The sequence below is a fragment of the Triticum urartu genome, chromosome 1A (assembly GCF_056163025.1).
Source record: "Triticum urartu cultivar PI428250 chromosome 1A, HENAU_Tu73, whole genome shotgun sequence".
In the NCBI taxonomy this organism is placed as follows: Eukaryota; Viridiplantae; Streptophyta; class Magnoliopsida; order Poales; family Poaceae; genus Triticum; species Triticum urartu.
Window position 1 is genome coordinate 523287481 of NC_141873.1, and position 15959 is coordinate 523303439.

A 15959-nucleotide genomic window follows, 5' to 3' on the forward strand; every position below is an offset into this window, starting at 1 on the left:
CCGAGATAGGATCCATGTATGAAAACGAAGTATGGACTTTGACTGACTTGCCCGTTGAACAGCGAGCCATAGAAAATAAATGGATCTTTAAGAAGAAGACAGACGCGGATGGTAATGTGACCATCTATAAAGCTCAGCTTGTCGCTAAGGGTTATCGACAAGTTCAAGGGGTTGACTACGATGAGACTTTCTCACCGGTAGCGAAGCTGAAGTCCGTCCGAATCATGTTAGCGATTGCCGCATTCTATGATTATGAAATATGGCAAATGGACGTCAAAACAGCATTCCTTAATGGTTTCCTTAAGGAAGAATTGTATATGATGCAGCCGGAAGGTTTTGTCGATCCTAAGAATGCTGACAAGGTGTGCAAGCTCCAACGCTCGATTTATGGGCTGGTGCAAGCATCTCGGAGTTGGAACATTCGCTTTGATGAGATGATCAAAGCGTTTGGGTTTACGCAGACTTATGGAGAAGCCTGCGTTTACAAGAAAGTGAGTGGGAGCTCTGTAGCATTTCTCATATTATATGTAGATGACATACTTTTGATGGGAAATGATATAGAACTCTTGGACAGCATTAAGGCCTACTTGAATAAGAGTTTTTCAATGAAGGACCTTGGAGAAGCTGCTTATATATTAGGAATCAAGATCTATAGAGATAGATCGAGACGCCTCATAGGTCTTTCACAAAGCACATACCTTGATAAGATATTGAAGAAGTTCAATATGGATCAGTCTAAGAAGGGGTTCTTGCCTGTGTTGCAAGGTGTGAAATTGAGCTCAGCTCAATGTCCGACCACGGCAGAAGATATAGAAGAGATGAGTGTCATCCCCTATGCCTCAGCCATAGGTTCTATTATGTATGCCATGCTGTGTACCAGACCTGATATAAACCTTGCCGTAAGTTTGGTAGGAAGGTACCAAAGTAATCCCGGCAAGGAACACTGGACAGCGGTCAAGAATATCCTGAAGTACCTGAAAAGGACTAAGGAAATGTTTCTCGTCTATGGAGGTGACGAAGAGCTCGTCGTAAAGGGTTACGTCGACGCTAGCTTCGACACAGATCTGGATGACTCTAAGTCACAAACCGGATACGTGTATATTTTGAATGGTGGGGCAGTAAGCTGGTGCAGTTGCAAGCAGAGCGTCATGGCGGGATCTACATGTGAAGCGGAGTACATGGCAGCCTCGGAGGCAGCGCATGAAGCAATTTGGGTGAAGGAGTTCATCACCGACCTAGGAGTCATACCCAATGCGTCGGGGCCGATCAAGCTCTTCTGTGACAACACTGGAGCTATTGCTCTTGCCAAGGAGCCCAGGTTTCACAAGAAGACAAGGCACATCAAGCGTCGCTTCAACTCCATTCGTGAAAATGTTCAAGATGGAGACATAGATATTTGTAAAGTACATACGGACCTGAATGTAGCAGATCCGTTGACTAAACCTCTCCCTAGAGCAAAACATGATCAACACCAGAATTCCATGGGTGTTCGATTCATCACAATGTAACTAGATTATTGACTCTAGTGCAAGTGGGAGACTATTGGAAATATGCCCTAGAGGCAATAATAAAAGCATTATTATTATATTTCCTTGTTCATGATAATTGTCTTTATTCATGCTATAATTGTGTTATCTGGAAATTGTAATACATGTGTGAATAATAGACACCAACATGTCCCTAGTAAGCCTCTAGTTGACTAGCTCATTGATCAACAGATAGTCATGGTTTCCTGACTATGGGCATTGGATGTCATTGATAACGAGATCACATCATTAGGAGAATGATGTGATGGACAAGACCCAATCCTAAACATAGCATAAGATCGTATAGTTCGTTTGCTAGAGTTTTCCAATGTCAAGTATCTTTTCCTTAGACCATGAGATCGTGTAACTCCCGGATACCGTAGGAGTGCTTTGGGTATACCAAACGTCACAACGTAACTGGGTGACTATAAAGGTATACTACGGGTATCTCTGAAAGTGTCTGTTGGGTTGACACGGATCAAGACTGGGATTTGTCACTCCGTATGACGGAGAGGTATCACTGGGCCCACTCGGTAATGCATCATCATTATGAGCTCAAAGTGACCAAGTGTATGGTCATGGGATCATGCATTATGGTACGAGTAAAGTGACTTGCCGGTAACGAGATTGAACGAGGTATTGGGATACCGACGATCGATTCTCGGGCAAGTAACATACCGATTGACGAAGGGAATTGTATACGGGGTTGCTTGAATCCTCGACATCGTGGTTCATCCGATGAGATCATCGAGGAGCATGTGGGAGCCAACATGGGTATCCAGATCCCGCTATTGGTTATTGACCGGAGAGCGATCTCGGTCATGTCTACATGTCTCCCGAACCCGTAGGGTCTACACACTTAAGGTTCGGTGACGCTAGGGTTGTAGGGATATGTATATGCAGTAACCCGCATGTTGTTCGGAGTCCCGGATGAGATCCCGGACGTCACGAGGAGTTCCGGAATGGTCCGGAGGTAAATAATTATATATAGGAAGTGCTATTTCGGCCATCGGGACAAGTTTCGAGGTCACCGGTATTGTACCGGGACCACCGGAGGGGTCCCGGGGGTCCACCGGGTGGGGCCACCTGTCCCGAGGGCCACATGGGCTGTAGGGGGTGCGCCTTGGCCTACATGGGCCAAGGGCACCAGCCCCAAGAGGCCCATGCGCCTAGGGTTTCCAAAGGGGAAGAGTCCCACAAGTGGAAGGCACCCCTAGGTGCCTTGGGGGGGAGAGAAACCTCCCTTGGCCACCGCCCCCCTAGGAGATTGGATCTCCTAGGGCCGGCGCCCCCCTAGGCCCTCCTATATATAGTGGGGGAAGGAGGGCTTTTTCACCCATGCCTTTGGTTGCCTCCTTCTCCCTCTCCAACTCCTCCTCCTCCTCCATAGTGCTTAGCGAAGCCCTGCCGGAGTACTGCAGCTCCATCACCACCACGCCGTCGTGCTGCTGCTGGAGCCATCTTCCTCAACCTCTCCTCTCCCCTTGCTGGATCAAGAATAAGGAGACGTTACGCTGACCGTACGTGTGTTGAACATGGAGGTGCCGTCCGTTCGGTGCTAGGATCTCCGGTGATTTGGATCACGTCGTGTTCGACTACATCATCCCCGTTCCTTGAACGCTTCCGCTCGCGATCTACAAAGGTATGTAGATGCATCCGATCACTCGTTGCTAGATGAACTCATAGATGGATCTTGGTGAAACCGTAGGAAATTTTTTGTTTTCTGCAACGTTCCCCAACAGTATCTTCAGGCACCAAACGAGGAAGATACAAAGATATTAATGGAAATGAATGAAAAAAGGGGATGGCCGGGGATACTAGGTAGTCTTGACTGCATGCATTGGAGGTGGAAAAATTGCCCAAAGGCATGGCACGGAATGTATTGCGGTAAAAGCCGTGATGCTACCATTGTGCTTGAGGCCGTAGCATCTCAGGACACATGGATTTGGCATGCATTCTTTGGGTTTCCGGGAACACTCAATGATATCAATATCCTTAATAGATCTCCTTTGTTCAAAAGATTAATTTCTGGGGATGCTCCAGCTTGCAACTACAAAATCATGGACAATGAGTACTCAATGGGATACTATCTCACCGATGGCATCTATCCCGAATGGGCAACTCTTGTGAAGTCCATCAAGGAGAAAAATGGGGTGCCCTTAACAAGAAAAGAGGCTCATTTCACCAAGGCACAAGAGGCAGCCCGCAAGGATATTGAGAGAGCTTTCAGTGTTTTGCAAGCAAGGTTTGCCATAGTTCGTGGTCCAGCTCGGTTTTGGGACAAAAAAACCTTGATGAACATCATGAAATGTTGTGTGATTCTACACAACATGATCCTAGAGGATGAAAGAGGGTTAAACCTCCCTTGTTTCTATGACAATGTTGGTACCCGTGTGCAACCGGAAAGAAATCCTTCTCGCATACACGCTTTTCTTCAAGCACACCGTGAGATTGAGGATGCAACCACTCATGGTCGGCTCCGGGATGATCTAATAAGAGCACCACTGGCAGTTGGATGGGCGGCGCATTGGCCCATGATGTATCTTTGTTTTACTTTTCTATGTCCTATTTGATTCGAACAATTAGTGTAATTTGCTCAAACATTGTTGTAATAATTTGAATGATTATTGTTTTATTCGATGTTGTAATAATAACTAGAATGATTATTGTTTTATGTCAAATGTGATGGAATTTGTGATATGTCATATGATGAAATGTGATGAAATGTGTGATATATGAAATGACAGTTTTAAAGGTTGGGGTTGACGCAAAGACTAGAACCCTCGAATCCAACCCTTAAAGCAGTTTAAGGGTTGGGTTTGAGGGTTCTAGTCTTTGCCCCTGTTTTTCAACCCTTAAAAGTGTCAAAAAGTGGCACTTCTCAACCCTTAAAACTGCTACAAGGGTTTGAGGGTTTAGGGGTTCTACTAGTAATGCTCTTAGCACTTAGCAGTAGTGGTAAAGATGACAAGATCCACATCTTGTCATGTGCAAGATATGTGCTGAGTAAGAGCATCTCGCGCCCCAAACTCCGCTCAAACGCTCGGTCAGTTATCTGTCAAGAAAACCCGATCCAGATGAATGTATCAAATAGGTCTCAAACGCTCGAGCCGACCAGCACCCTTCATATCCAGCTCAAATATGGGATGGATATGGGGAGGCTCGCATGCGACCGAGCGCGTCCGCCATGTTGTCGGATTCACGATGGGGTCCCACATTGAATCATTCGGAAACCCGGCGGTCTGACGGACGTCTCCTCGGTGGTGTTGTGAACGCCGTGTGGCACCGTTCCGGCTCACCGTCCGAGGCAAAATTCGACTATTTAAGCCAGCAGGCGTCCCCCAACCCTAGCCACATCCACCTCCTCCCTCCCCGCGCCGCTAGCAGGAGCCAGTCCACCTATCTCCCGCTCTGCCGCTCTTCCCACGCCGTCCGGCTTCGCCATGGCCCGACAAAAGAAGACAACGATGCTATGCTCACGCCGGAGCACCGGTTCCAGATTGAGGATGAGATCCGGGGAAGGCACGCTGCCCGCATTGCACCTGGCCTGCATCCGGACTCGCCGGAGTCGAAGGAGAAGGAAGAGGTGCAGTAGCCGGCTCCGATGAAGATAGCGGGTCTGGAGGACGACGAGGTGGAGCAGCTGGCTCCCATGTACAATTTTTGAAATCTTAAAAAGGCCCATGAATAAATGGCAGGAGGTGGTTCTAAAGTTCAGTCCACCCTGAAAGTTTAGCAGGTGTGAGACCTCTTTATTTAGATTTTTCTCCCCACTCCACTATGTGATGGATTGACGAGAGAAAATGAATACCACACAAGAGAAATGGATTTTTGTTTAAGAATCTCACAAAGCTTTATTAAGGCATCTCAATGTTTACAGGTGCAAAAATGAGATCGTCAGGTTGGCCCAACTAAACATGGCAACCAAACCCATGAGATAAAGCGAACTTTGCGAGATTATGAGCCTCCCTATTAGAGGTTCCAAATTCATGGCTAAAGGAACAAACTAAGAAATCCTTAGTCCTAGCTACTATTTCATGAAGTATGGCACCAAAATTAGCATTACTTCCTTCTTTGATAGCATCCACTGCAAGCTTAGGGCATGTACAACGCCACACGCTGGACTGATGCCCCAGCCTCCACGTAGGTTCGGATGGTCCAGGGGTTGCTTAATATGCTGCTCGCAGAGAAAAGCGGATGCTTGCAGAGGAGACCGCCTCCTCCCTGAGAGAAAAGTAAAGAAGAAGGGAATGCAAGAGAGAGCGGAGTAAAATAAAGAAAGATGAGCAGCACGGATTGGTTGTGATTCAGTAAAGCAAGAGAGAGAAGTGCATTAAGAGGGAGAAGGTGGGTCCGCTGAGGCTATCATAGCATTGGGTACTAGTGTTTTGGACCGTAGCTTCACTGACATATATCTACGTGTAATTATTGGGGCATCACCTTGCTACTGCCTCCATTGTACATGCCCTTACAGTCCGACGCAATGGAGATCTTGGGTGTATACAAATCGCCAGCAAGAGCTAGGGCCTCCCTTATGGCCAAGGTCTCGAGCACCTGGCGTTCAGTAAGGAAATTGAAAACGACCACCGAGGCCCCCATGAACATCCCTGTTTCATCTCTTGCAATGGCAGCAGCAGACCCAAAGGATCCGTCCCTCGACATAGCAACATCCACATTTATTTTAGCATGATCGGGCGGTGGTGGTAGCCAGTGAGTAGGTTCGTGACTCGTGTTGCATGCGTTGTTGGCTCTGCTTTTTGCATGAACTGAATATGTTGTAGGTATGATGAGATAAAACGATCAGTAGCAAAAGGTGTTTGATAGATGTTCTCGTGTATCACTTTCCTTCTAGCACTCCATATGTCCCATAGCGTGACAATCATCAATGTGGACTGGTCCGCTGGGAGTGATTCACTCATAGAGAAGAGCCAAACCTTCGCACTGGGTTCGGTGGTCATGATCATATGTTCAACCGTCTCCTCGTTGGATAATGCCCATACACTTCGAGATGCACTGCAGTCAATCAGTGCATGGCGCCAGCTGTTCGGTGATCCACAGAGAGGACACACACTTGATGTAGCCATATTTCTATGCTGGAGAACATCATTAGTAGGGAGTGAATGATGGGCCAAACGCCATGCAAATATTTCTATGCTGGAGAACATCATTAGTAGGGACTGAATGATGGGCCAAACGCCATGCAAAGGCACGATGTTTTGAAGGAACCAGGTGATACGTCTCCAACATATCTATAATTTTTGATTGTTCCATGCTATTATATTATCAACCTTGAATGTTTTATAAGCATTTATATGCTATTTTATATGATTTTTGGGACTAACCTATTAACCTAGAGCCCAGTGCCAGTTTCTGTTTTTTCCTTATTTTAGAGTATCACAGAAAAGGAAAATCAAACGGAGTCCAGTTGACCTAAAACTTCACAGAACTTATTTTTGAAAGGAAAGCAACCCGGGAGACTTGGAGTCCACGTAAGGGAAGCAACGAGGAAGCCACAAGGCAGGGGGCGCGCCCACCCCCTGGGCGCGCCCTCCACCCTCGTGGGCCCCTCGTGGCTCCCCTGACGTACCTCTACCTCCTATATATCTCCATATACCCTAAAACGATCGGGGAGCACAATAGATCAGGAGTTCCGCCGCCAGAAGCCTCCGTAGCCACCGAAAGCCAATCTAGTCCCCCTCCGGCACCCTACCGGAGGGGGAATCCCTCTCCGGTGGCCATCTTCATCATCCCGGTGCTCTCCATGACTCTCGGGGATGAGGGTATGTACCAGTAGCTATGTGTTTGATCTCACTCTCTCATGTTCTTGAGGTGATACGATCTTGATGTATCGCGGGCTTTGCTATTATATTTGGATCCTATGGTGTTTTCTCCCCCCTCTACTCTCTTGTAATGGATTGAGTTTTCCCTTTAAAGTTATCTTATCAGATTGAGTCTTTAAAGATTTGAGAACACTTGATGTATGTCTTGCCGTGCGTATCTGTGGTGACAATGGGATATCACGTGATTCACTTGATGTATGTTTTGGTGATCAACTTACGGGTTCCGCCCATGAACCTATGCATAGGGGTTGGCACACGTTTTCGTCGTGATTCTCCGGTAGAAACTTTGGGGCACTCTTTGAGGTTCTATGTGTTGGTTGAATAGATGAATCTGAGATTGTGTGATGCATATCGTATAATCATACCCACAGATACTTGAGGTGACATTGGAGTATCTAGGTGACATTAGGGTTTTGGTTGATTTGTGTCTTAAGGTGTTATTCTAGTACGAACTCTAGGGCTATTTGTGACACTTATAGGAATAGCCCAACGGATTGATTGGAAAGAATAACTTTGAGGTGGTTTCGTACCCTACCATAATCTCTTCGTTTGTTCTCCGCTATTAGTGACTTTGGAGTGACTCTTTGTTGCATGTTGAGGTATAGTTATGTGATCCAATTATGTTATTATTGTTGAGAGGACTTGCACTAGTGAAAGTATGAACCCTAGGCCTTGTTTCCCATCATTGCAATACCGTTTACGCTCACTTTTATCATTAGTTACCTTGCTGTTTTTATAATTTCAGATTACAAAAACCTTTATCTATCATCCATATACCACTTGTATCACCATCTCTTCGCCGAACTAGTGCACCTATACAATTTACCATTGTATTGAGTGTGTTGGGGACACAAGAGACTCTTTTTTATTTGGTTGCAGGGTTGCTTGAGAGAGACCATCTTCATCCTACGCCTCCTACAGATTGATAAACCTTAGGTCATCCACTTGAGAGAAATTTGCTACTGTATTACAAACCTCTGCACTTGGAGGCCCAACAACGTCTACAAGAAGAAGGTTGTGTAGTAGACATCACCAGGGTCTCCCAGATGGATGACCACCCCTTCGCTTCGGCCTCAAAATGCAAAGACACAAGAGAAATAGATGGGCATTAAAGGTAGAGCAGACCTCAAAATCTTTGCACCCTCGCACCTTGGTTGAGTGATATTCAGTCATCTCCAACATTTATTGGCATCATGGAGGGATTCTAAAAATGGACTCTTAAACTAGTGGAACCAGCAAAGACATGCAACATTTCTTTTATGGAAATTGGCCAATCATCCATAATTGGCACAACTAAGAGGGTATTATCTCCATACTGGACTATCGTGTAATTATGATCATTTTGCAAAGATCGTTCAAATTCGTGAACATTTTTTATTTCTTATTTTTTAAAAATCATGAACATTTTGTAGATTTGCAAACCATTTAAAAAAATATGAAAATTTATTACAAATTTGCAAACATTTTTTGAAATCGCGGACACATTTTGGAAACTCGTACACATTTTTTTGAATTGACAAGCATTTTTTGAATTTTGGGAACAATTTTTTAAATTGATGTACATTTTTTTGTTTGATGACCATTTTTTGAATTCATGAATTTTTTTGAAGAGATGTTTTTTATTTCGGATTTTTTTGAATATTTTTCGAAATTCATGATTTTTTAATACATAAACTTTTTTTCAAAATCATGAACCTTTTGATTTTTTGAAGATTGTTTTCGAAATCGTGAACATTTAGTGGATCTGTGAACATTTTATGATTCTCGACCAGTTTTTGATTTCATGAACATTTTATGATTTCTTGATTCTTTTTCTAAATATTCGCAATTTTTTTAATTCGTAATTTTTTGTAATCCCGAATTATTTTAAAGAAGGAAAAGGAAAAACATAAAAAAACTAAATGAAAGAAAAAACAGTGAGGGTCCTGCCTTGCACATGGGCGCTGGGAAAGAAGCCAGCGTGCAGCCCCTCGCTCATTTGCAAGGCGCAAACCTTGGGCCGACCCATGTGTGGGGCGCGGCTCCCTTTTATTTTTGTTGTTTGTTTTGTTTATATTTTTGTTTGCTTCTGTAAAAAAGTTCGGCATTTCAAAAAGTACTTATAATTTCAAAACAAATGTGCACTAACGCAAAAAAACTGTTTACAAATGAAGAAAAAATGTTCACTATTTATAAGATATTTTAAAATTTTAATGATTGTTTTTATTTTTTATTTTTTTTGAAGTTTGGATGCACATGTTTTGAATTTCGATGAACATTTTTTATTTTCTAAACAAAAATTAAATTCAACGCACTTTTTTAGGTTGATGAACAAATTTTGAATTAGGGAACATGTTTAGAATTTTATGATTTTTTTTAAAAAACAACATGAACATTTTGAATATGATGAACATTTCTTATCTCGTTGAAAACATTTAAATTTTTTGAAATTGCTTTGAATCCGAGAACATTTTATAACTCGATGATTTTTTTTAAAAAAATCATTAATTTTCTGAACATGATGATTTTTTTGATTTGGATGTTTTACGTGTTCTGCGTCTTCGTGGTACGCACTACGCGGAATAAGAGGTTCCAAGTTTAGTTTTTTTAGGCACATGTAAGTGATTCGTGTTCTTGTGTATGTTTCTGTGTGGGTTAGCCAAATGGACATGTATAAAAAGCTCAGGAACCACAAATCTTTTTCTTTTGATGTAGTTGCTGTTGGGACCATGGACCCCATGGTATACAGGCCCGTCTGCCTTCGGCCCAGGGCGCGACGCATGGCGAAAGCCCAGCAAGCCGGCCCACTAGCGAGCGCCACGAGCTAGCCTCTTCAGGAGGCCTTCGCCTCATGAGGCCCCCTCTCTAGAGAGCGGGCAGGCGGCCAAGACGTGGCGGCATCACAAAGAGCCTCGCGAGGCGGCCTCCCAATGCTGCCCCCTGAGGCAGCTCCCTGAGGCAAGCAGATCAGGAGCAGTTCAGCTCGACCGCGCGGCCCCGCGCCACCACGTGGGTGATGCGTGCAACGGCGAACGACGGCAGAGCCCACGCCAGTAGGCGTGGATGAGGAGGATTTCCACTTTTGTGCTAAGGGAGCAAGGCAGCGGTCCAGTTCCCAAAGCAACCCCAAAAGGTTGCCCGTTTGGTGCAAGAAGACCAAGACGACGGACACGCAGGGCAAGAGGTCATTCCCGATCCCACCAGCGCGTCATGGAGGGAAGCTTTGCAGACGAAGACCACCTTTTGTGAGGATAGACTGCGCTCCTGTCCCCCTTCAAACTGACCGTTGAGGCAACCTTTTCCGCCATTACTTTTCAGGGGATGAGGACCAAAGGCACTATAAAAGAGGGCAGGGTGCCGCTGTAGAAGGGGGTAGAAAAACCAGAGCCCTAGCACTTGTACTCTCTCTCCCACGAGCAATCCCAACCAAGGAGGAGTAGGGTTCTTGCGGCCCGAACATGGATAACCATCGTGCCACCAATTCATCCTCGCTAGATCGTGCTAACCGCGAGCGTCCCTGTGTTTAGTTGTTGGTTAGGATGAAGTGGGAGAAGCAGCTTACCCTAATGTTCGAACATTTGGGCCTCCGGAGCTTCGATTCCAACAGTTGCCCTTTAGGACAATTGGCCCAACCGTCCAAGTAAAAGGAGAACCAAAGCTTGGAAGGGATTCTCAAAAGAGAGAGAGAATTCCTTATTTAACATTGTCTTAAAATTTGTTGCCTTATTTAACACTGAAAAACATTTCATTCCTTATTTAACTCCGAGTCTAAATTTTATGCCCTTTATAACACTTTCGTCCATTTTAAGCCTTAATGGTGTTAAATCATACGTGAAAAGACCTATTTGCCCCTCATGTGATATGTGACCAAAATTTTACGTGTATGTGTGTATCGAGCCAACTCGTTTTGCTATGCGTGTGAGCCAATTTCTATGGAAAATCGATTCGAGTGCTTAGCTTTTTTGTACGTGCCGCTGCGGGGACGTCTCCTTATGCGTGAGTTTCTGTTGATGCGAGTCTAGGAGGTAAAGTACATGACGCGCACCCATTACCTTTCTGAGCTCCTTTTTTTTTTCTTGCGGATACTGAGCTCCTCTTCTTTAGCTGGGTACACACGGGTATTTAGATATGCATAGATGTATGTGTACGCGGCCCGTATTCAAATACGTAAGCGTACTTGCCGGCAGTGGCGAAGCCAGCTATTTAGCTGTTAGCTTTTACTATTATTTTAAGCAACGTTCTTATATTTCTTTATGGGGAGTACATTTCACTTAGGAAAGAACTAGCTTTGCCTTCTCTCCGAGTAGAAACACATATCCTACATTTTTCACTTCCTCTCATTAACACAACTAAAATGATTAAAATGCCATACATAGCACCCACACACACAGCCGAGCCACAAGCTGGCCCTAATATTCTGCCACTCACGCACTATAACCTAGGCCACTAACACATTACTTTTTTTTTGCGGGTGAACACTAACACATTACTCAGTCAGCACATGCACATACTAACCAACTAATCATTATTTAATTACTCGGTCACCTAGGAGGTAAAGTACGTAGTACTTATGTTCTTCCGTTTTAGCTTCAATCACGTACGTCTTTTATCCTACTGCTCTATCATTGTCAAAGACTAATAATTGATTACTTTATAATCTAGTAAATTGGGGATCGGTCATCCATATAAGCTTCATCTAGTGGGGTTAAATTTTAGTCACATACTTCATAAGGGGCAAATAGGACTTTTCAGATGTCATTTAACACTGTTAAGGCTTAAAATGAACAAAAGTGTCGTAAAGGAAATAAAATTTAGACACAGTGTTAGATAGGGAAGAAATAAATTTCCAGTGTCAAATAGAAAAACAATATTTAAAATAGTGTTATATAAGGAATTTTCTAAAAAAAAAACTAAAGCTTGGAGGTCCGAGTTGACAGCACATCCAACGGCTCAGATAGGCAAGGTCATTAGAACGGACGGTTAGAAACTGTCAACATGACAGGACTTGGATTAGCTTCAGTTTTACAGTCTCAAAAAATGAAGGGCGATTATTTATAGAGTAGTATGAAATAAACTGAAGGAATTGATATATTGATAATCGGGATTTATATAAAACAGTGGTTTTTTTGGCTGCCTCACTTGACGTTACGGCAGCGTTTACGGTACAGTACACACATGACACATCACAACAAGAGAGCTCATGAAGGCAGAGTCCATGCGTGGCATCAAGCTGCCGCAGCGAACTTCATCTCCTCCTTGATGGCGGCGGCGAGCTGGTCGTAGGCCTCCTCCCAAGCCGCCTTCATCTCCGGCGTCCACATCTCGGGGACGGCGCCCTCGATGGTGTCCAGCAGCGCCGTCTTCACCACCTCGAAGTGCGCGTCGGCGACGCCGGCCCTGACGTGGGTGGCGGCGAGACGCCGGAGCGTGGCCTCCCTCACCTTGACGTCGCCGGTCTTGCGCAGCTGCGTGGCCGACTCGCAGGCCATGACGAAGACGGTCACGGCGTGCGCCTTGAGCTTCGGGTGGCTCTCGAGGGGCGCGTCCTCGCCGGCGTCGCGCAGGAACGGGAACATCGGCTTCGCCGCCGGCGCGATCTCGAAGATCCTGCATATAAGTATGTCATCTCAGAAAATGCAAGGCGTTAATTGGTCATGATGCATGAGCAATGCAAGTGGAAAGGACACCTGAGGAAGAACTTGAGAGCGATGGATTCGGAGTCCGGCTTCATGGCCTTCCATGAGCGCAGGACCAGCTCCTCCTGCGCCTCACTGAACCCCATTTGATTCTCTCTGCCTCCGCGTGTATCTTAATCTTTTTTGTTTCTTGGTTCGTGTGATCGATCGTTTTGGAGATACGAGTTCTGATGATGGTTTATATAGGCAAGAATGGGTGGCTCTCTGCTGGCTCAAGGTGATATTATTTTGTAGATTGATGGCCCTTGAGTGCGTGAGCGGGGCAGAAACTTGTGGTACGAGAAAAAGCCAGCTCTCGTAATTCGTTGAAGACTTTTGGCTTATCTTTCCACGTGTTGCCCGGATCTGAAAAATCAAATCCGTTTTCCCATTTCTATACTATTCTCTCGTAACTAAAGATTTGCCCTTTATTTTCGTTGCAACATTTTGAATTGCTCATAACTTCTCAACCAAATTTCTCTTTTTGAAACATTTTACATATTTGAATTTAGGTCGACAAGAACTTTAAAACAATAGCAATCTTGGTAGATTTTAAACGGGTTTATAAACCGTGAAACATATTTCACTTATTTCTGAAAAATAGATTTCACTCATTTTTTAAAAGTCGAGAGTGTGGAATATATTCAAAACACTGATTTCACTCATTTCAACACACTCATTCCACTCAGTTAAAATAAATATTTTCAATCATTTTTAAAAATAACGATTTCACTCATTTAAAACAGCATATTTCACTCATTTCAAACAACGAATTTTAGTCATTCCTAAATAATTGATTTCACATAATTCAAAACACGGATTCCACTCAACTCAAAATAAAATTCATTTATTTCAGATAAGTGTTTTCACTAAATTCACACAATTCAAGGAAAAATCACCATTACAAAAAATCAGGCAATTAAAAAAACTCATTCCAAATACCGATTTCATCCATTTTTTAATGACTTATTTCACTCGTTTTAGATAATAGATCTCAGTCATTTCAAGATTTCTGTCATTTTAAAATTCACTCTTCTGAAAAAAATTTGACTAAAATAAGTTCACTCATTTTCAAAAAACAGGTTTAGCTCATTTCAAAATAACAATTCAGAAAAATCAAAAACATGTTCCGCTCATTTCAGAAACTGATTTCACTCATTTCAAAACATTGATTTTGCTCTATTTAAAAAATTGAATTCAATCAATTCATAAAAGGATTTCAGTCGATTAAAAAAACTAATTCACTAATGAAAGAGCATGGTGCCCCCATATTTGGTTTTGGGAATGAATGACAATCACTATGGACTAATGGTTGTCTTGAGTTATACTTGAAAGTTTTGTCCATAGGCATTGCTTGAATACCATGTGTTGGTTTCAGGTTAAAAGAAGTAGATTATGTGTTGACCAAGGTGATATTCAAGGAGTTATCCAAAGTTGGTCTTGTGAGGTGTTGAGACTATTGCAAGCATGTATTCAAGAAGAAGATTGTGTGAGCATTCCTGTTTACATTCAATACATCATCTTAATGATGAGAGAAGATAAGATACAAGGTTGATCAAGTCAAAGTACAAAGAGTAGATTCAACTTGATCAACACACAAAGCGTAGAAGATGTACCAAGTGGGATCAAGTTGTTAAGAAATGTAGTAGAAAACAAAAAAGTCGTCCTATGAACACCGAGGAACAATATGAAGATGCATATAGGGTTTGGATCAAAGATCGTTACCGACTCTAGAGTGCAGCGGAAGTAGACGAGTCGGTGTAGATCATACTTGGAGTCCCTCTAACCGTTGGTGACAATTCCGCGAACCGCCCTCGAACGATCCCTCGAACGGAAGGCCAAAGCACGACCTCTCTACTTGGTTGCAAGCGTACGCTCTTCATGATCCGGCAACACTTTGCCGTCCAGAGCCAATCTTCGCCGTAGAGGGATGATATTAGAACCACACCGGGCTTATAATTATGAGGATTATAGGAACTAAGTCTAGCTCTAATTAGTCAATTAGGACCAACTAGAACTAGAGCTAGATGAATTAGAGGAGGCTCCAAAACTTGTGTCTCAATTGTGGCCAGAACCTCTAGTACATATAGGTTGGAGGGGAGAAGGAGGGGCGCCACAAGCAGGGAAGGAATCCTCCCTACTTGGCTGGCCAAGACGAGGGGGATTCCCCCTACAATTCGGCCTCCCCTCCTTCCTTTCCATGGAGAGGAAGGCGCAACCCCTATTGGGCCCTTTGGCCCAATTCTTTTTCCACTACTTGGCCTTTTAAGGCACATTGATATTAAATTAAATATAAAAACCTCCTAACAATCACTAGAGCCTTTTATTATCAAATTAACATCACCAGAAACATTTTCCACCTATATATTATTTATTAGAAATACCCGATATTGCTCGATAAACTCTGAAACCCTTTCGGTGACCCTGAGATGCTTCCGGTTCCTCTCAAAACTATTCCGAATATTAATGAAACAATTCCACAAATAAATCCTTGATACTCTCGTACTACTAACACTTAGCAGATTATGATTACCTTAAGCTTGTGGCCCCGTAGGTTCGGTAAATCATAGACATGAATGAAACTCCTTCATTCAATGACCGATAGCGGAACCGTGGATGGCCATATCGATCCGTATGATAACATGAATGACATTTGAGTGAACCTTTGGTTATCATGTGACGTTCCCTTTGCTTCCCGATGCTATACAAAACCCGAGATGCGTCAGTATTCTCCTGAGTCATCCACATGCTCACTATACCATTATGCTCATTACCGGTTTTGTTCTTCTTTCTCATTGAAGTGTACCGACATCCCTGTGACATAGTCACCTGTATCTGGCTAGACGATGATGGATGTTGTCACTGTAGGGGAACGCAGCATAATTTTAAAATTTTCTATGCATCACCAAGATCAATCTATGGAGTCATCTAGCAATGAG

At 43.7% G+C, this 15959-nt stretch overlaps 1 protein-coding gene across 1 annotated transcript; it reads right to left on the bottom strand.

The window, feature by feature from the left end:
- Nucleotides 1-12410: 12410 nt before the first annotated feature.
- On the bottom strand, nucleotides 12411-13242 carry LOC125537274 (anaerobic nitrite reductase NSHB5). The gene is made up of 2 exons (XM_048700565.2): nucleotides 13033-13242; nucleotides 12411-12952 (listed from the first exon to the last, which is right to left on the bottom strand). The coding sequence occupies exons 1-2, from the start codon at nucleotides 13125-13127 to the stop codon at nucleotides 12571-12573; spliced, it is 477 nt and encodes a 158-aa protein (XP_048556522.1). The 5' UTR covers nucleotides 13128-13242; the 3' UTR covers nucleotides 12411-12570.
- Between the last annotated feature and the right edge of the window lie 2717 nt (nucleotides 13243-15959).

Coding starts and splice junctions, on each gene's coding strand:
- LOC125537274 (XM_048700565.2), bottom strand. CDS start 13,127: ATGGGGTTCAGTGAGGCGCAGGAGGAGCTGGTCCTGCGCTCATGGAAG. Junction 12,953..13,032: donor GCTCTCAAGTTCTTCCTCAG/GTGTCCTTTCCA, acceptor ACTTATATGCAG/GATCTTCGAGATCGCGCCGG.